General features: G+C 41.4%; 1 protein-coding gene across 1 annotated transcript in view; it reads right to left on the reverse strand.

The window, feature by feature from the left end:
* IGFBP7 (insulin like growth factor binding protein 7) overlaps positions 1-20,245 on the reverse strand; it is an 80,179-nt gene that overhangs the window by 1,328 nt on the left and 58,606 nt on the right. Inside the window, exons 2-4 of the mRNA XM_027836094.1 lie at positions 8,015-8,124; positions 3,296-3,412; positions 600-726 (exon numbers count right to left, since the gene is read on the reverse strand). Of these exons, the coding sequence (XP_027691895.1) occupies positions 600-726; positions 3,296-3,412; positions 8,015-8,124 (354 nt within the window). The remainder of the gene's footprint in view (positions 1-599; positions 727-3,295; positions 3,413-8,014; positions 8,125-20,245) is intronic.

Genomic DNA, 20,245 nt, shown 5'->3' on the forward strand with positions numbered 1-20,245 from the left:
AAAAAACCAAGTCGTGTTATTTGAATCAGAGACATCAATAATCACTTTTTTAAAGTGTCTGCTGTGTCCATATGCTGGAAATACAAGTTGTGAAGGGTTTAAAATACTAAATGAAAGAATTTATATTATATTTTCAGGTAATAGGGAGTCACTGCACATTAGGCAAATCACTCTGGTGGCTGTGTGGGTGGTGAGAAGAAAACAAATGCAAGATAATACTATGGAGAAAGAAACTGATAAGATCTGGCAATTGATTGAAAATGTGGGTTGAAGGAGAGGTAGTTGAAGGTGACAATGAGATTGCAAACCTGGGTAACCAGAGGATGGTTGTTACCCTTGTCAGTAATAAGGTATTTGAGAATGGACGTTGAGCAGAGGAATGCATCTAAGTAATTTTTAGGGAATTTAGTTAGCCATACATCAAAATGTACACATCAGAACCACATTCCTTATATCCACATAGTGAGTGTTAGGAAAACAGCCCTTTTAAAGATAGCTGTTAATGAATCGCTATGATCTTAGTAACCTGTTACTATATATCATTTGATGTGCTTTTATTTGCAAAAGCATTTAAGTCAATTGGCTTTAGAATTTCATACCTTTTTTGGTTGGTATTTCATGTAAGGCATCAACCACTGTAATTTTTGCTGAAGCAGTAGCCTGTCCTTGGGAATTTGAAGCGTGACACTCATATTCCCCAGCATCTTCCTTACTCAGAGGAGACACCTGTCAAAGAAAAAGCCATTTGAGGTTCCCCAGAGTGAGCTTTTATTTCCCTCTTTTGTCATACCATCTATGAAGGCACTATTTCATTGTTTCCATTGACTATTCTTTTAAAACTTTTGCGGTTTATTAAAATGATGAATAGAGCCAGTCCATCACTAAATGGATAATGTAAAGGAGGCTGAGCCTGCCAGTAATGTAGAATGTAAAGATAATTAGTGGACAGCTTGAGTGATAGCCTCAAGAAGGCTTCCAGCATATTTGAGTAGATTATAGAGTAATTAGAGTAAAAGAGGATGAGAATTACTCAGCATGAGAAGGCATAGACAAGAAGGTACTATGATCTGGATCAGTTTCCATCCTGATGGAAATTTTTTTATGTGTGTGTGTAAATATTGACATTCTTGCAATATAATTTCAGGGAATGAAGTCTAAAGGGCAGAACAGGAACCAAAGAGTAAAAATTACACAGAAGCAAAACTGGCTCCATATAACAAAGACTTGTTTAACAATTTGCGCCATCTGAAAATGGAAGAGGCTTTTGGGAGGTATTCAAACCAAGGCTGGACAGTGATCAGTTAGAGTGTTATAGAGGGTATTCTAAAAATACATGATGTTTAGTGTTGAGTAATCTGGTACTCCTCCACAAACATCTTATCCTGATGCTTCATTGTGTTGTGAAAGTATGTCTGGGTTTATGAGGTTTCTGCCAGGTTCTGACATGCTGGAGAGGCTCTGAATCCAGTTCTGGTGACATACCATGCCTACGTGTTGAGGTGTGGCCCAGCTAAGTAGGGAGAGATTTATCACCAGTATCCTGGCTATTAGGTGATGAATTCTTTGGCCACGGCAACCCAATGAAAAAAGACAGCCCTTCATCTTGATGTAGCCTACTTTTGTAGTGGTGGAAAAAGAAATACAGAATGCCAAGAATCAGGTTTTTGTTTTAAAGAATCAATTTTTAAACCATCTACAAACATGAATTTAACTACTGGTACTCCAAATGTGAATGCCTTTTCTAATGACTAGAGATTCAACATATTTCTAGAGGGAATGAACCATTATAGGTATTGTTCTCACAATGAAATGAAACTAGAAGATACAAAACAGTTTCAGCTACATGGAAAGATAACTCAGGTTCTCCTTGAGAGCCAGTGAAGTTGGTATCATTGTGCACCCAAAGACAATAAGAAACTCTCTATTTCATGGGACACATAGCCATCTCGTGCTGAAGTACACATAATGAAGAGAACCAAAAAGGCTACCATGAAGACAACTGTCATATGTTGTAAAAGATGAGTTAGAGAAATTTAATGGCAAATTTGAATTCTCCAAACAAATCAATGTGTTGAATAATACTTGCTATATTCATTACAAATGTAGGCACAAGATAGGTTGATGAAAAATAGTTCAGGATTAAGAAATGAAAGACACTAAAAGCTCACCACAGAAGACATAAAGATCATGAATGGTTTCATGATAGGGAAAACATCAGACATAGCAAACATGGATCATCATAAAAAATAAAATTGTATCTTAAGAGGAAGTGACTACTACTGTGGGAGTTTCTGAATTAGTTATGTGTATTTCAAATTACTGATTTCTTAAAATAATGGTTACAATCAACACCAAGTTACAGTAAAGGATAAAGAGAAGAAAAAAGATACATTAGTATGTTAAGGACCTTAAGTGATTTTATTGCTGTGGGAACTCCACCCACACAGCTGAAATCTTGCCTATGGTTTATAGTCTTTAAGAACTGCCTGAGACTAAGAGATTAAGTTACTTGCCCATGGTGACATGCTTAGTGTGAGAGGCAGAATTTGAATGCAAGTTTGCTGATTCTCAAGGCCAATGAGTCTAATAATAATAGCTGATATTTACACAGTGCTTTGAAATTGGCAAAGCACTTTACAAATATTAACTCATTTTATCTTTACAACAACCTTTGGAAATGGGTGCTATTATTATTATTGTTATTGTTATTCCCATTTTACAGATGAGGAAATTGAGACAGTTGTAGGTCAAGTGACTTGCTCAGGGTCACACAGTATGTTTTTGAGACTGGATTTCAACTCAAGTCTTTCTGACTCCAGGTCCTAAGAAATCCAGCTTCGTTATTTTGAAGGATGAGGAAACAGACACAGAACAGTTAAGTGAATTTACCAGTGCCACACAGTGAGGAAAGATTTGAACCCTTGTCTTCACAACTCCAAGTCCAATGCCTTGTCCACTGCCATTCTGGCTCTCAAGGAATATGGATGGGACAGGATTTTGTTCTTTAGAACAGCTGTTACTATAGGCCAAGTATTGTGCGAAACTTTAAAATTATTATTTGATCCTCACAACAACCCTGGGAGGTAGGTGCTATTATTATCCCCATTTTACAGGTGAGGAAAATAAGGCACAGAGCGATTAAATGATTTTCCCAGGGTTGCCCATCTAGTAAACGTCTGAGGCTGGATTTGAACTCAGGTTTTCCCAGAGCTCTTTCCACTGTGTTACACAGCTGCTCCCTTCTGTTTTCTCTTCATCTTAAGGAATTAAATTTTCATCTGTATTGAGTACTCACCAGAACCCAACCTGTTACTTCGTGCTTTTCAGGGCCACCTCGAGTTTGGATGGCTAGGTTGTCACGGTCTCCAGGTAGGAGTTCTGTTCTTTGAACTCCATAATGACCTCTTTTTACCTGGGAAGAGGAAAAAGGATCTCAGATCTCTGCAATAAATGAACTTTTCACTTTGAAGTATCCACATTCCTAGAATTTCACAGATCATGCATTGGATTTTCTGGTTGGATCATAACTCAACCTTCCCAGTACCCTTTTTGGTTACTGTTGAGCAAAAAATTTCATGTAGGTGTCTTCTCATTCCTTTTCTCCACCCAAATTTATTTTTTCCTTTAAAGGTAGAAAGTTAGGGAGAATGAGGATCATCATAATATATTTCTATTGGCTGCAGGCTCCCCCCCACCCTACCCCATTTACTCATATCCTCATATCTTTTACTTGTGTTCTATCAATAAGGGCGAATAGGTTCAGCCAACCTGCCATCCCAAGGACTGAGAACTAAAGCAGCCTGCTCTGTCCGTCATTCTGACTTGGTCTTTAGGACCACATGCATGGGTGTGTCCCCCTACTGTCCAAATTCAGGTAATTAAAAGCACAGCTTCATCAATGGAAAATAACATTGAAGTCAAAGGCCCCTAACTTTTCCTGTGCCTAGAGACCAGTAAAGTGCATTCTGGTATAACTGCAGGTAAGTCACATGAAGCTTTTGTATCTTGCCATCATTTTCCATCTATATAACCTGGTATGACCTATGGTTCAAGAGGGGAAGGGCAGAAAAAGAAGCAATGTTAGAGACCATTTTCCTAGGTTTTTTGTTTTGTTTTGTTTTGAACAGAAGATTAATGTCTATAGATTTAAGTAACTAGAAGCCAGAGCTGACTAGCAGACATCTGTACATCTCAGACCTTTTAAGAGGCAAGTGGAAAAAGCTGAAGCCGTCAAATAGTACCTTCCAGGGCAATTGTGCAAAGTGAGCATATTATATAGTACTTTCAGGCTGGAAATGACCCATTGCCTGAAACAAGGATTAATCTTAAAAAAAAAAAAAAAGAGGGAAAAGGAGGAGATAGATAAGCCAGGGTTGTCCAACAGTCACTTCTCATCAAAAGCAAACTCATTAGTAACCTTCTGGTGAAGTGATGCCGTATAAGGAAGACCAGGTAGCTTGCAATCTTCCGAGGCTGTCCTTCGGCAAGTTAACACTCTCACTAAATGACGTTGCCTGGCATTATCTTGAAAAAGAGGGGGGGAAAGTGGCTCTGGGGCACTGTTGTCCTAGATGCAGTAGGCTGCCTAGGGATTAATAAATTCTATGGTTCACTGGTTTCAGGGTGAGTATTTTTTAAAAGTGTATGGTAGTAATAATGGTGAAATGGAATCTTATGCCTGTAGGGAATTTGAAAACTCCAAAATCCCAGAATAATTGTTGATGCAAAATGGAAAGTTGACTAGAGTTAATATCTGATGTTTTAGAATTCTAGACATTTCTTTACTACCAGCATCCCTTCTGACATACCAGGGTTGAGTATAAGATTACTTCAATTTGAGTCCTCATCTCAAAGCATGTTCTTGGAAACCTATGGTTTGTGGGTTTCATGAAAAGATAGTACAGAGGCGTTCACATCAATAGAAATAATAAATTCTTAAAAAAACACTCAGCAAATTCATATCACCAGTAAATGCTTAATATAAATATTGTTGTTCAGTTGTTTTCAGCCATGTCAGACCCTTTGTGACCTCATTTAGGATATTCTTTGCAAAGATACTGGTGTGATTTGCCATTTCCTTCTCTAGTTCATTTTACAAATGAGGGCTGAGTGACTCGCCCTGGGTCACCCAGCAAGTAAGTGTCTGAGGCCAGACTTGCACTCAGGAAGATGAGTCTTCCTGACTCCAAGCCTGGCACTCTATCCATTACACCACCTAGCTACCCCTTTCTTGGGGATCTTAAAGGCCTTATAGTCCAATTCCCTCATTTTGCTGTTGTTCAGTAGTGTCTGACTCTTTGTGACCCTGCTGGAGGTTTTCTTGGCAAAGATACTGGAGTGATTTGCCATTTCTTTCTCTAGCTTATTTTATAAATGAAGAAACTGAGGCAAACAGGGTTCAGTGACTTGCCCAAGGTCACACAGCTAGTAAGTGTCTGAGGATGGATTCAAACTCGGGTCTTCCCGACTCTGTACCCAGAGCTCTATCCATTGCACTACCTGGCTGCTGCAATCTCAAACATCTATGAGAATGGGACTCTGGACTGGGGTCAGGGCCTTATATATATAGTTGATCTTGGTTGGGAGGCAGCAGGACATGGTTTCTAGGGACCAAGTTCCTGGTTCTCAGAGGCACTGTGGGACAGTGGGCAAGAAGACAGGAAGATGAGCAGACACAGCCTTGGTTTCTGGTGAGTTGGGGGTGTGTGTGTGTGTCTGTGTCCAATGAGTTTTTTTGGGGGGGAAGTGACAAGGAGGCCATGTGTGTCTTGTGAACAGTTTGCAGAGCTGAAAGAGTCTTGTGCTTGGGTACTTGATTCCTGGGCTCCCTGACAATACCAGTTACTGCTACCTCTTGCTTCTTACTAGTTACTGTTGCTACTTGTACTCCTACCTGCCTGCCTAAGCTTAGCGAAAATTAGGCAGCCTGCACAGGGCACAGAAAATGGAAAGGAAAGCAGGGAAGGCTGGGGGTGGTTATCAGTATGCTGTTCCTTTGAGTGCTAATTTTTTCTCCTGCACCCTAATGGTTTACCTTATGGACACTGAGTTGCCTCCTAGAGCTCAAAGCTGGTACCTATCCTTGGTCCTTGCTGGACCCCAGACTAGCAGAGACCACTGGGACACATGCCATATAGTCACTGCCCTAAGAGGAAGCTATCATGTTAGCGAGGATTGGACAGGGCTCAAGTCCCAGTTTGTCTGGGCAGGTCATTTTACATGCCTGGGCCTCACTTTCTTCATCTATAAAATAAGGGAGCTGGATGAAATTATGTTTACGACCCTTTCCGGCTCTTTACAACCTTTGAATAGGATTGATAGATTTAGAACTGGAAGGGAATTAAGAGGTCATCTAAAACAGCTCCATCATTTTAAACATAATGAGCATAGGAAGATACAGAGTCAGGAATTCAAATCCATCTCCTCTGATTCCAACTTGGGTACTCTATCCACTGTACCAACTGCCTACGTTTGAGTTTGTATCCACACCATCCCAGCAGAACAGCCTTTTCCCCTCCCTGCTATATGTGTGTTAGGCTCAGGCAGGAGGGGAGGAGGTGAGACAGGGAGTGGGAGGTACAAGAATTCTCAACTCTTGTAGGAGTGATTTACTTAACATGTGACTCAGGGCTCTTGTGTAATTGCCAGAAATTAGAGCAGAAGTGCAGCTGTTATGGACTCTTTTTTTAAAGGAATTAATATTAATTATTCTGATTGTGACTGTTCATCTTCAACTCAACATCCAAGAAGCAGTACCAATATTCACTTCAAGACTGAGAAGAGGAAAACTATGTGCTACCTTTTTAGCACCCCTAATCCTTTTAATCCCATGTATTTACCCTTTGTAGTTTCAAAGCCACTTAAAAATAGAGGAAGAAGCAAGAAACCAAAATTCCAAATCCTGCTGGTCTGGACAAAGAAAACAGTATGACAGTACCTTCGCTGCAGATAGTCTGGTCCTGGTGATTGTTGGGATAAACAAGATATAAAAGAGGGTGCCTGGTAGTGCTATTTATTTTAGTCTTTTGAATATCAAGGCAATACTGAATTACTCTCTGAATAAGAGGATAATAGTAGGATACTCTCTGAAGAGTTGCTTTTCCAGTTGTGGCAATGGATTTGTGCTGATCTACGCATGTTCTCTTGGCCAGTCTTGTTGGCCAATGGTCCTTGTCTTTAAGAAGATTGGCTGAGATTAGCAGTATAATTGGTGGGTATGGAATAGCAATGCTGCTGTTTGTTTTTCATTTTTGAAGAGGACCAATGACATCACAGGGTGATGTCTTGACTCATGTGTGAATTGGATTTAAGTGAGTCAGAGCTGCAGAAGTGGTCAGTCTCACTCTCTCTTCCAGAGTCAATGAAGTCCAGTGGCAAGACTAAAGTCAGGATGACTGGCAATGGTCTGTGATGCAGTGGATGACTTTAACATCTCTGATATCTGACCAAGCTCTAAGCATTCCACAGCACCTGCTTCAGCCACCTTCAAAGCAGTTGGAACAAATTGTTCTTATCTGCCCATTCCATCTGGGGAAGTCTTCACATGCTTGGGGTTGACATTCCCCTAACTCACCAGTGGTTTTGTGGCCCTTTGGTTACCTTCAACCTGGTTTACCTGTCTGCCTAAACTTGTTTCCGAGGGTGAGCCTACTGTTCATGCTAAAACTTCTTGGAACTATCAGTACCAGGTGGATACCAAAGGTGATGAACAGCCCGGAAAAGGGCTCGGCAAACCTTCGTACCAGACGTGCTAGTCTGCCTTGAACAACAGAGCTCAGTGCCATGAGACTTCAGTATCAATGCAACAGCACAAAGGGTGGAAAAGGGTAAGGAATATTTTCCAGGTGATGAAAATGTCTTACAAATTTTGGGGGAAAAGGTGATCTCTGTAGTTACTCATCTTGGAGAAATAACAAAAAATGGAACACAAAAGTTTAATTTTAGCTTATGACAGCTCTTTATGAAATGAAAAAATATAAATTTAGGACATTATCCAGAATTCCCTACCACCAACCTTATTCCAGATGAGAACTGGGGTTGGAATTCCTATAACTTCACAACTTAAATATACTTGGGCTCCGCTGACATTCCAGATGTCCTTAGGGGGTGTCACAATGGAAGGACCTGTGAGAGAGAGAAAAAAACCATATACATCCGTTAAAAGTAGTCAATATCAGTCAATTTCTATAGTAAAATACTTGATTGGCATGTAATTAAGCTCCTCACTTTGTTAACTGCTTTTGACAAATTTTACATCCTCCCCCCCTCCCACCCCCATTGGCTTCTTCTGCCTTCAGCATGCTTTGCTGGGGTGTTCTGGGAATACAAATTAATTTAAGCATTAAATTAAGCACTAATCAGTAAATTGGCTGTTTCAAAATATTATACACATTCAACCCCCCAAAATTATAATTCTTAAATTATCAGCTAATTTATTTCATTTGTCTTCCTTTCCATCAGTACGGTTAAATACTTCAATCAATCAATCGATATAGCCTCCAGAGAACAGAATTCCTTTGAACAAATTAACTTTAATCCAGAGGGGGTCTGGAAAAGTTCCAGTCCCCTCGGTGCTGGGTTGGTTTCAGAGGGGGAGGAGGTGGCAGAGGCTCTGCCTCATGGGAAGGCCTTTGGAGAGCAGGCTTGCCCCAGGGCTCAGATAAAGGAAGCTGCACTCTGAGGGTTCACATAGTGGGATTCCCAATGACTGAGGGAATCGGCCCCACTGTTTGGGCAGAATGTGAACCTCTGATGGGTCACATAGCCAGATCCCAACTGACTTGGTTAATTCAGCCACCGTTTCAGGCCGGAGCCTCTGAGGCATGCGGGGAAAGGACGATCCTGAGATTGTTAGGAGCATCCCCTCTCCACCCAGGCAGAGGGCTGGAAACTATATAGCCCATCTTCTCCCGGAGGAGAAAAAGGGAGCATTCTGCAAGGGATAGTGGGAACGGAGCCTGTATCCCAGAAAAGACCTCTGCCTGTGATAAAAAATGATATATTCTCTTTGATAATTTTGTTGTTGTTCAGTCATTTTCAGTCATGTCTGACTCTTTGTGACCCCCTGTGGGGTTTTCTTGGCAGGTTTGACATTTCCTTCTCCAGCTGAATTTACAGATGAGGAAACTGAGGTAAACAAGGTTAAGTGACTTGCCCAGGGTCACACAGCTAGTAAGTGCCTGAGGTCAGACTTGGAACTCAGGAAGTACAATCTTCCTAACTCCAGGCCTGGAGTTCTATCCACTGTGCCACCTAGCTACTCCTCTTGATAACTTAGTCACTTCTTTATAGACAAGAAGAACTATACTATGTTATCCTCCCAGTCAACCCTCCCCCAATTCAGGTCATCACAACCGGCCTGGAATACTGCAATGACCTCTGAATTGATATCCTGACCTTCAGTCTTTTCCCTTGACCTTTGTGAAGGTCACAGTTGAGGAAAAGGGGCAGAACTGGGAGCTTGGGATGGGTCCCATGAGTTGGAAGGCAAGTGAAGGAGCAAACTGCTTGAACAGCAGCATTCCTTCTGAATTATGGATCTCTGCCTCACTGGGGATCTTGGCAAGGACAGGTCCAATATTCAAAAGGAAGTGGGCCAGTGTACTGGCTTCAGAAGCTGGGGGGGGGGGGGAGGGAAGACAGATGTCTATCCCCTGAGACTTGGAAAATTATCTGGCACAATCAGCAGTTAGAGAACAAGAAGTTCTCTCTTTGGTAATGTGCTATTTCTAGTATACTGTTAATTTCTTGAACTAGAAAGGAAACGGCCATGACATATAAGATTTTCCCATAGGAGCCCTCTTTCTTATGCTCCAGGGTTTTCTTATTTTTCTTTCCCTCCCTAGGAATAAGCACAAGGATTGGTGTTTCAAAATCTCCAAATATTTTTCATGCTTCCTCCCCTCTAAACTTAGGTCAGAATAGGAAATTCATCTTGGCTAGTGGGGCGGGAAAATCTTATCCTTTCTTTGATAAAACACTGATGCACTCAGTATACTCAGTGGTTTGTTTGTATATATTTCTGTCTCAGACATTTCCTAGTCGGGGCTGAACTAAACACTCAGCAGCAAAGGGCTGGGCCGTGGGCTCCATTTCAGACCCTACCACAACAGCACTAGAGACCACAAGGGCATTGTTATCATTTTGCTTTGAATTTATCTCCCCCGCTTCACCCCCCCCTCCATGCCCCATGCTGCTCTATCCTCCTTCCCACATGGGGAGTTGGCAAGAGGACCCCTCAATGCTCAGGGGATATTCAGGGATTGTTTGGAGAAGAATACATCAGTGTTATACAGTTTAGAGGGGCTTGGGAACAGAAGTCCCTTTCACATCCCAAAGCTAAAGAGTTCAAGACATTATCATGAGAACTGGGAGTTAGCTAGCTGACAACAATCTTGCAAATAAGCACTTACAATTTGCCAGCCTATGAAATCACTTTAATGCTCTGTCTGCCTTCATTTAGTATGGTGACACCAAGAGGTGAGAAGTCAGCATTCTTTATTAGAAGAACATCTTAAGGTTCACAGAGAAGAAAGCCATTTTGTAATTTTTCATGCATTCTCAAAAAAGTGATGTAGTTTATTCATGAAAACTGCAAGAAAAGGTACCACCGGCTTAGATTCTTATAATCTAGCCACAGCTTACCCATGTTCAGACTCCTTAAGAGTCTGCCCAGTATGATGGATGTTCTAATAAACCTTGTCTTTGGCTGAAAAAAAAAAAAAAAAAGAAAAAAAAAAAAGAAAAGGTACCACCAACCTATATGGTAGAAAGAGTGTGCTTACTCCACTCTGTATCTGTTCCTATGCCTTGTTTCAACTCCAGAACAAGATTGTCCTTCCAGGTTAAGCTCATCACCTCTAATCTCATCATTTGTTGTTCAGTGGTCATACCCAGACTCTTTGTGACCCCACTTGAGTGTTTTGCCATTTCCTTCCCCAGCTAATTTTACAGATGGGGCAACTGAGGCAAACAGGGTTAAGTGGCTTATGCAAGGTTACACAGCTAGCAAGTGTCTGAGACCAGATCTGAACTCAGGAAGATGAGTTTTCCTGACTCCAGGCCCAGTGCTCTACCCACTGTGCCACCTAGTTGCCATGATGCTAACCCAAGCCTCAGCCATTCTTCCCTTTAATTGGAGAGCTGGAAGGTGGAGTACCAAGCTCTTTCCAATGCTTTCCTTTACAGAGGGCTGGACTGGGCCCATTTTGCTCGGCATCTGCTGCCCTGTCTGGTTTCAACTCCTTGGAACAAGGATACTCCCTGGTATTCCCTCCATCCTGCCTCCTTTTCTGTGTTGTCTCCCTCCATTAGATTATAAACTCCTTGAGGGCAGGGGCTGTCTTTCTTTTCCTGTGCCTGGCACACAGTAGGCACTTAATAAATGTTTATTGGAATGGCTTGGATCTAGGGAGTTCTTTCTCACCAATGAAATTATAGGTCTAGTTCATTTCCCTATCCTTATCCCATGAAATGTAATTAATTCAGCTGAACTGTATTCTAATCTATCTTCCTCCATTCTTCTCACGCCTGCATATCAGAGACATGGGATCACATCCTCAACTTCAGGGATGGCATAACAGTAATGACCTGTAGTGAGGCATAAGTTGGCATAAGGTGTTCAGCTGATGTAATCCTCATGTGGAAGAAACTGGAGTACCAGCTACTGGGGAGGCATGATGATATGTAAAGCAGGTACCTTTCTCCCCAAGCTGGAACATGCAGAGAGGTCTGTAACTGGTCCCAGTCTGCTAACTACATGATGAAGAGGAATATCTTTGATTGGCTTTGGAATTAGAATGGGGGGCAGGGCATTTAAAAGGTGAAGGGAAAGCCCTTTGATCTGACCCTTTCTGCTTAGCTTCAGTCCTCTGAGAGATGAAAAACAGTATTGTGAGGGGAGAGACTTCGAAACCTCCCATCTGAGGCTAATATATGGCCCATGAATATGAGGTTCTGTTCTTTGCCTCTGTGTTTATTCTTTGCTGTTTTACCTAAAAAAGAGTGATGATATCTATGATCTTCTGGCCTCAGAAGGTCAAATGGTGTCCATGTTAGGCTTGCCCTAGGGGTAGGTGGGGATGTGGACTGTTCCAGTGGCTATGCTGAATTTGGATATGACTAATGCCATGCAGAAACTAGGTTAAGTTCAACCCACTCTCCCCAGGGAGTAAGAAAGTATAGAGGAGAGTGTGACCATGGGTCTTGGGTTGGGGGGATGTTTGTACTTCTGTTTATGCTATATTTTTGAAACATATTTTGTACAAGCTTTGTAAAAGCTAATTGATATTAACTGGTTAAATGGAAGTGAGGCTCTAAGTAGCTGGTACACAAACAGGGCAATTACAAAATACTCTTTATGGAAATAAAGGAAGATTTGAGTAACTGGAGAAATATTCATTAATCATGACTGAGCACCCCAGTATAAGAAAAACGATACCACCTGATCAACTTCCAAATTTAGTGCTATACCAAACGATCACAGGGAAAATCCTTTTATAGTACAATGACAAACTTTAGTTGGAGGAACAATAGGTCAAGAATCTCAAGGGAAATAAAAAAAAAAAACAACTCTGAAATAAATAACATAAAAACAGTTTGATACACTAAAAAATAGAAAGGAGCAGCCAGGTGGTGCTGTGGATAGAAGCGCTGTGGACTTCAGGTGCGGGGCCTGAAGTCAGGAAAGACTAATCTTCCCGAGTTCAAATCTGGCCTCAGATACTTACTAGCTGTGTGATCCTTTCACTTAAGTCACTTAACCCTGGTTGCCTCAGTTTCCTCATCTGTAAAATGATTTGGAGAAGGAAATGTCAAACCACTCCAGTATCTTTGCCAAGAAAAGCCCAAATGGGGTCACTAAGAGTCGTATGTGACTGAAGCAACTGAACAATAACAACAACAACAATAAAGAAATAAAAGAACTAGATAAGCAAGACCAATGAAACAATACCCCAGTGGTCCATAAATCCAAGATCACAAATTGCTGGGGAAGGAATTTCCTACACACTTATGGGAACACTTGAAGGTAGCTTGTTGGAAGACACACTTAAACCAGCATAAATGGATGTTATCTACATATACCATTAAAAAAAATTATAAAAACGGATGTTTATATCTTTCACAAACATGGTTAGGAAGAGAACTGACACTCAGACAAGGGATCAGAGATTACAAAAGGTAAAATATATAAGTTCAATTACATAAAATCGAACATCTTTGTTAACAAAATCAGTGAAGCTAGAATAAGAAAATATGGAGATTGGGGAAAAATAATCTTTTTATTCATCAGCTCTGATACAACTCTGACACCTAAAATCTATAAGCAATTGAGAGAAATATATAACTAAAAGTCATCCCCCCCCCCAAAAAACGGTCAAAGGCAAGATGAACAGCTTTCAAAAATGTAAGCTATCACAACATTCATTTGAAAAATGCTCTTAAATAATCAATAATTTAAAAATGCAAATTGAAATACCTATTTGTTTGGCAAAAATAGTAAGATGGAAAAACTCAAAGTTGGAGAGGTTATGGGATGATAGGCATACCAGCACATGGCAAAATGGTAAAATGGTACAACTCTTCTGGTAGACAACTTGGAAATATGCACGAAAAGTCATATTGCTAGACCAAAAGGTCCAAGTCACAGTTTAGTGACTTCTGTAGTAGTTTCAAATTGCTTTCCAGATAGGGCAGCTAGGTGGTGCAGTGGATAGAGCACTGGCCCTGAAGTCAGGAGGACCTGAGTTCAAATGTGACCCCAGACACATAACACTTACTAGCTGTGTGACCATGGGCAAGTCACTTAACCCCATTGCCTAGTCAAAAAACAAAAACAAACTGTTTTCCAGAATAGATGGATGAATTCACAGCTTCACCAGCAGTGTCCATTAGTGAGCCTCTCTTTCCATATTTATAGCATTTTCATCTTTATAGTTAATGAACTTTGCTGATTGGATGGATGTGAGCTTTTAAAACTTCAGAGTTCTCTTAATTTGCATTCCATTATTAGGAATTTGGAACATTTCTTCATGTAGTGACTCATTTTATAGATCAGAAAACGAGCCCAAGGAAGCTGTGTGACATTCTAAGGTCAGAAAGATAGTAAGTAGCAGAGCCCAGCCCTCTGACTCCAAGTCCAGGGCTTGTTTCATTTCATTATTTTCATGACAGTGTTTGACAATTTTTACGTGATTTCTGGAATTCAGCAATTCAGAACTCAAGAAATATTAAGCCTGCAGGCAGATCTTGGTGCTAGAGACACAAAGGCAAAAGGCCTTCAAAGAGTTTAATTCTACAGGGGATACAAAATATATACGATAAAAGGACAGTTAAGAAGAGAAATCATTTGTTTATTATTAATAGGAATCCCTCCTTAAGGAAATAAAAAGGGAATAACTCTCACACTACATTGATGAATTCAGTCCCAGTTTACAACATGTTATCACCAAGTTAGGAAGGATGCTCTACAAATGTCATGAGAAGAGAAAGACCTTGGAACAGAAATAATTTTTAATGTACCGTGGAACTCATTAGAATTCACATTTATTTAAAATTACAGTAGAGAAGATACCATTAAAATGAACACTTTTACATTTCTGATAAAGCACAGGGATGTTCTGTCTAGATACTAAATTTTACAAGGCTCAAGTAGAACTCAACGCTGACCCATCTATGTTTTTAGCACATCACTGTGAGAAAAAACTAATTAACCAATTTTTCTTTTACAGTGGGTGAAACTGAGGTAAGGTCAGGGTCTGGTTTAATGTCATCCTATTGACAGGGTTAGGAATAACACCAGGGGAGTCTGCATCAGATCTAATTATAAACCCTCTCTAGGTTTTACTTTAAAAGTCAACTCTCTACTACCTGTAAGTGGGTTATTTCCTTTATGAGTCTATTCAAGGCAGCTCTAGGTCCTCTGCTTTTACTACCCAACTGGGTCTAGGCTTGTCTTCAAAAAGCATAGTCAGATAGGACCTGTTTTGCTTCACCCTGGATAGCAGAACTTGAATCAACAAATAGAAGTTACAGGGAAAGAGGTTTCATCTAAACACAAAGAGGAAACTTCCTAGCAACCAGAGCTGCTACACTGGTAGGTATAAGATTCCTGTCACTCGAGGTCTCCAGACCGTAGACGGCCACTTGCTGAGAGTCATGTAGGAGGGGTACCAATTTCAAGTGGGGCTCCGACTGGATGATCTCAAAGGTCCCTTCCAACTTTGGGATTCTTTCTATGAAATGGTACAAAGACATGACATGGAGTTCAGACAAATTGGCAAAAATCCTCAAATTTAGATTTAATTCTGATAACACATTTAAGGGAAAAACACCAAACAAAAGTACAAAAATGAGAGAAGAATAGTAGGAAAGCATTATGATCAAGGGGGGAAGGGGATGAAACAAGTGGAAACTTCCTGACATTAAATAAAGGGAAATGCTAACAGTGAAGCTAATTAAGGAATAAAGCCATCTGCCAAGGGAGGTCATGGAGGGAACTCCCATAGGTAGGGTGGGCTCTAACAGCTGTAACTAGACTTGGGGGATTTTATCTGATAGCCCTAGGCTCATGCAAAAAGACGTAAGAAGTAAGACAGATAAGACAGCAGTAGACTTTGGTTATAAAGTAGGATGATAGATAAGGTCTTATGAGATTATTTTAAAGTTGTGATGCCCTTAAAATACAGTTTCCCTGGGAAAAGTTTGAATGAAGCATGTTTTGGACAGGACTATGTTAGGTGGTCATTCATTCAACAGATATTTGCCACATGGGAGGATAGTCTTGGCTCATAGGTTGTGGGAGACCCAAACCATCTTATGGGGGGCTCAACTGAAAAGGGAAGAGAAGTTAGTGTCAGTCCACAAGCATTTATTAGGTGCCTACCATGTGCTAGGTAAATTCTGGGGGCACAAAGAAAGGTAAACATAAACAAGTTATATAAAGGATAAATTGGAGACAGTTAACAAAAGGGGATTGGGAAAGGCTTCCTGGAGAAGGTGGGATTTTCCTTGGGACTTGAAGGAATGAGGAGGAAGAGCATTCCAGGGATGGGAGGGACTTGTGTGAGGAACAGCAAGGAGGTTGGTGCCACTGAATCCTAGAGTAGACCGGGGTGAGTAAGGTGGTATGAGAAGACTGTAAAGGTTAAAGGTAAAAGAGGCAACGATGAGCAGGAAGCCTATCAGAATATTAAGCAGCTTGATGGTCTAGTGGGAAGATGATCTGGGTTCCAAACCTGGCTCTGCTATTTAATAACAATAAATAGCATTTATGTAGTGCCTGCTATGTGTCAGGCACTGTGCTAAGCACCTTTTACTAATATTACGTGACTCACAACAACTCTAGGAGGTAGGTGCTGTTGTTATCCCCATTTTATAGTTCAGGAAACTGAGGCAGCAGAGGTTAAGTGACTTGCCCAGGGTCACAAAGCTAGTAAAGCTTTTGAGGCCAGATTTCAATTCAGGTCTTTGCAACTCCAGGCCCAGTGCTCTAACCACTGCCCCACTTAGCTGCCTCTAACAGGATCATAATTAGATCCTTTTAGCTGGAAGAGAGAGTGTATATGTAAGGGGAAATATTGTGAGTTGAAAGTTTAGAAAAGTAAATAGAAGCCAGACTCCAGCGGCCCTTGAATACCGGTATCAGGAATTTGGCTTTTCCTTGGTAGGGAGTCAGAAACCACTCAAAGTGATCAAACAGGGCAGCAAGATGGCCAAAGTGGCATTATCAAGAAGATTACTTTGGTGGAGAGGTGCAGAAGAGACTGGAGCAGACACACGATACAAGGAAGCTAGTGAGAGGATTGCAATTCAGCTGACCAGGGCCTGAGAAAGGCCTGCTAGACATGGAAGTGCAAAGAAAGGGAAGGATTTCGTAGGAATTTATGGTACAGACAAAGAAATTGAGGTTCACCCAGGCTAAGTGACTTCCTCCAGATTACACATATAGTACAGGAAGCAGATGTGCCAGGATTTGAATCCAGGCCTTCTATGATTCCTTCCACTAAAATGCGATTCTTTTCCAGATGTCTTCATGCTCAGTGCTTTCATTATGCTCGTTCTGCCTCTCCGGGGGAGGTTCTCAGGGAAGATTTGGGATTTCATCAGGTATAAGGAACTCTCAGATCAAAACTGGTCTATGACTCAGTAGATAAATCCTGGGGTTTTACCTGAGGCACAGAGAGGTGAAGTGATTGGCCCAGGATCACACAGGGAGGGCGAGACTTCGATCTGAATCCAGATCTTCCTGACTCCCGGTCCAGGACTTTGTGTACCACTCTGTATTTCCTCTATATTATAGTCACACTGATGTGTATAAAACCTTTTTCTGAGAACAGTTTTTGTGGCAAAGAAGACAAAAAACTCCAAGTATCTAGAGGAAAGGGGAGCACGAGGGCAAAGAAATTACCTGCGCTTGTCCTTGCTGTCTCAGGTTTCAAACTCTGACCCCAGGGCTTGGCTGGGGCTATGCCACAGGCCCCGGGGATAGCTTTCTTTAATTATAGGCCTATTGGACACCTAGCGACAAGCAGTCCTTTCTACCGCCCCTGATCCCTCCTTGTGGGCATTGTGTCAGGCAGGTGCCCTTAATTTCAAGATTATTCTAAACAAGTGGGTTGTTTAGGAATCACAAGGTTTACTGACTCCTAAATCTTTTGTTCTCCTTTGGATCTGAATTGTATTTGCCATACAACACACTGGCACTGACTGACTTTCCAGCCTGAATGAAACCTGGGGCTTGAAACATTTAAGATTTCCAGGGAGCAACATTTCCTGCAATGCTGATTCAGGCATTATTCCTCCTTCTTAGAGAAAAATGGAGTTGCAACTGATTTACAGCTGGGGGAAGAGGAGGAGAAGAAGGTTTCTTTTAGGCAACTGCAGGAATACTGAGATTTGTTAGTTTCCTGAGAATTGGATAAAAACACTGCCAAATTTTTTGTCCAAAGAAGAAATTTGCAATTTTTCCCAGGCAAATCTCTAAGGCCAGGAAACATGCAGCGTCTGAGGCACGGGTCACTCCACTGAACTAGGATTTAATTTCCAGATCTGTCGAAAGCCCGTGGGGAGAACCAGCAATTGGGTTAACTGCTTGAAAGGCTGTCCAATTAAGGAGCCCATTTTCTCACGTGCTTATTGGTATTTACATGCTTAAAACCAGGTTTTAGGGTGGAATTTTCAGAGCAGAAGTCTGATACAGACATTTATCTGTACAATTCCTGCAATTAAGTCTGACTCATGTGATGCCCAACACGGCATACTGGAATGAGAACTGGACTAGAAAGCAAGTAACTAATCAAGCTCTCCCAGTAACTTGCTGACTGCCTTGGGCAAGACACTTAGTTTGTCTGGGTCGGTTTTGATCATCTCTGAAATGAACAGAGCTAGATGAGATGGCCTCAAAGGTGTCTCTCCCAGGCTCTGAGATTCTATGATTCATCTGATTGGACAAAATCTTATGATGCTTTTAAAAGTGCTCTTTTTTTCCCATTGCAAACAATCATTAATAAACATGTTAATACACAAAAAAGAGCAACTAAGGAATCCTGTATAAGGGACTGCCTAACTTGGGTTATGGACAGTTTGTTTTTCTTTTTCACACTCACCCCTCACATACACACACACACACACACACACAGACACACACACACACATACACACACCCATCTGATCTTGTGCCAAATCTTGTCATTTCTATCTTTACAAAAGTTCTCCATGTGAGAGCATGTCCCCTCTCTCCATTCTAGGACCATCACCCTGATGGTAGCCTTTATCACCTCAAACCTGACCTATGGCTACAGGTTCTCTGTCTCATCTCTCCCCACTGAGGTCCTTCCTTCACTCAGTTATCATAATGATTTTCCTAGAAAGGGGCAGGTCTGATCATACCCTTACCCTACTCCTACTCAATAAATCCTAGTAACTTTCTGGTTACCTATAAGATCAAATAGAAAATGCTTTATTTGGATTTTAAAGCCATTCATAATCTGCCCTCCCCTCCTTCTGGTCTTCTTACACTTGACATTCTATAAGTGACCCTGGCTTTCTGCTGTTGCCTGTCTATTTCCTTCTCTTGACTCCTTCTCAATGCTGTCCCCCATGCCTTGAATGATCTTCCTTCTTATCTCTGTCTTCTGGCTTCCTTCAAGACTCGGTTACCATCCCATCTTCTGTAAGGGGCTTTTCCTGGTCCCATCCTTATCTATCTCCCCTCCCTCCCAGTCCTTCTGAGATGATCTGCTATTTATCCTGCACACACCCTCTATGTGCATAGTTGGTTATAAGTTCTCTCTCTCATTAGAGTGTGAGCTTCTTGAGGGCAAGGACTGTGTTTTTTTTGGTATCCCAAGCACTTTGCATAGTGCCTGGCACATAGCAGATGCTTAACAGATGCCTGTTGTTTGACTGCTTGATAAACAACAGTGTCCCAAAAGTCTTAGCATTGTTTTAAGCTCTACTAAGGCTTTTGAGACACCCTGTATATGAAATTCAACATGGCTGTATTACTGTTTGTGTCTTATGACACTTTATGATTCTCATCCTTTAGGAATAATGATGGAGAGATGTTACAAAACATAGCTGGGAAGAGATATTGAAAAGAGGAACCTAGAGCAAAGAAGCTTCCTCCAAAAGCCAGTGGGATCTTGGGCTTCATTAACGAGCATCACGTCCAAAACAAGGGAGTTAATATTTCCCTTGTACTGAGACTATCCTCAAAACATGCCAAACACCAAACTTTCACACACACCCACTAACAAACTGGAGGTCACTGAGATGAGGATTATATGAGGAACAGTTGTGGGAGCTGGGGGTGTATAATCTGGAGGAGAGATGTTTGTGTGGTGGGGTAAGGGGTCATGATTGCTCTCTTCAAGGATCTGATGGGCTGTCATGTGGGAAAGGGATTGGATTTATTCTGTGTGGTTTCAGAGACACGAGCTGGGACCAGGGAGGAGAAATCACAGGGAGGGAGACTTGGGGGTTGATAGAAAGGAAAAACAATTAGGACTGAATGGAAAAAAATAGAATGAGCTAAGTGATGAGGCAGTGCATTCCCTCCTCACACTGGTGGTGTTCAAGAACAGTATAGATGGTCACTCGTCAGGGGACTTGTGCAAGGCTTTGTAGTAGACACTGGGGATACAAAGTCAATGAAATGGTGCCTGCCCTCAAAGAGCTTCTATTCAACTGGAGTGGAGGGAGGGATACACAGATACATGGAGGCAGGTAAGTAACTATAAGATAA

The sequence above is a fragment of the Vombatus ursinus genome, unplaced genomic scaffold, assembly GCF_900497805.2.
Source record: "Vombatus ursinus unplaced genomic scaffold, bare-nosed wombat genome assembly UNPS02014818.1, whole genome shotgun sequence".
NCBI classification, from domain to species: Eukaryota; Metazoa; Chordata; class Mammalia; order Diprotodontia; family Vombatidae; genus Vombatus; species Vombatus ursinus.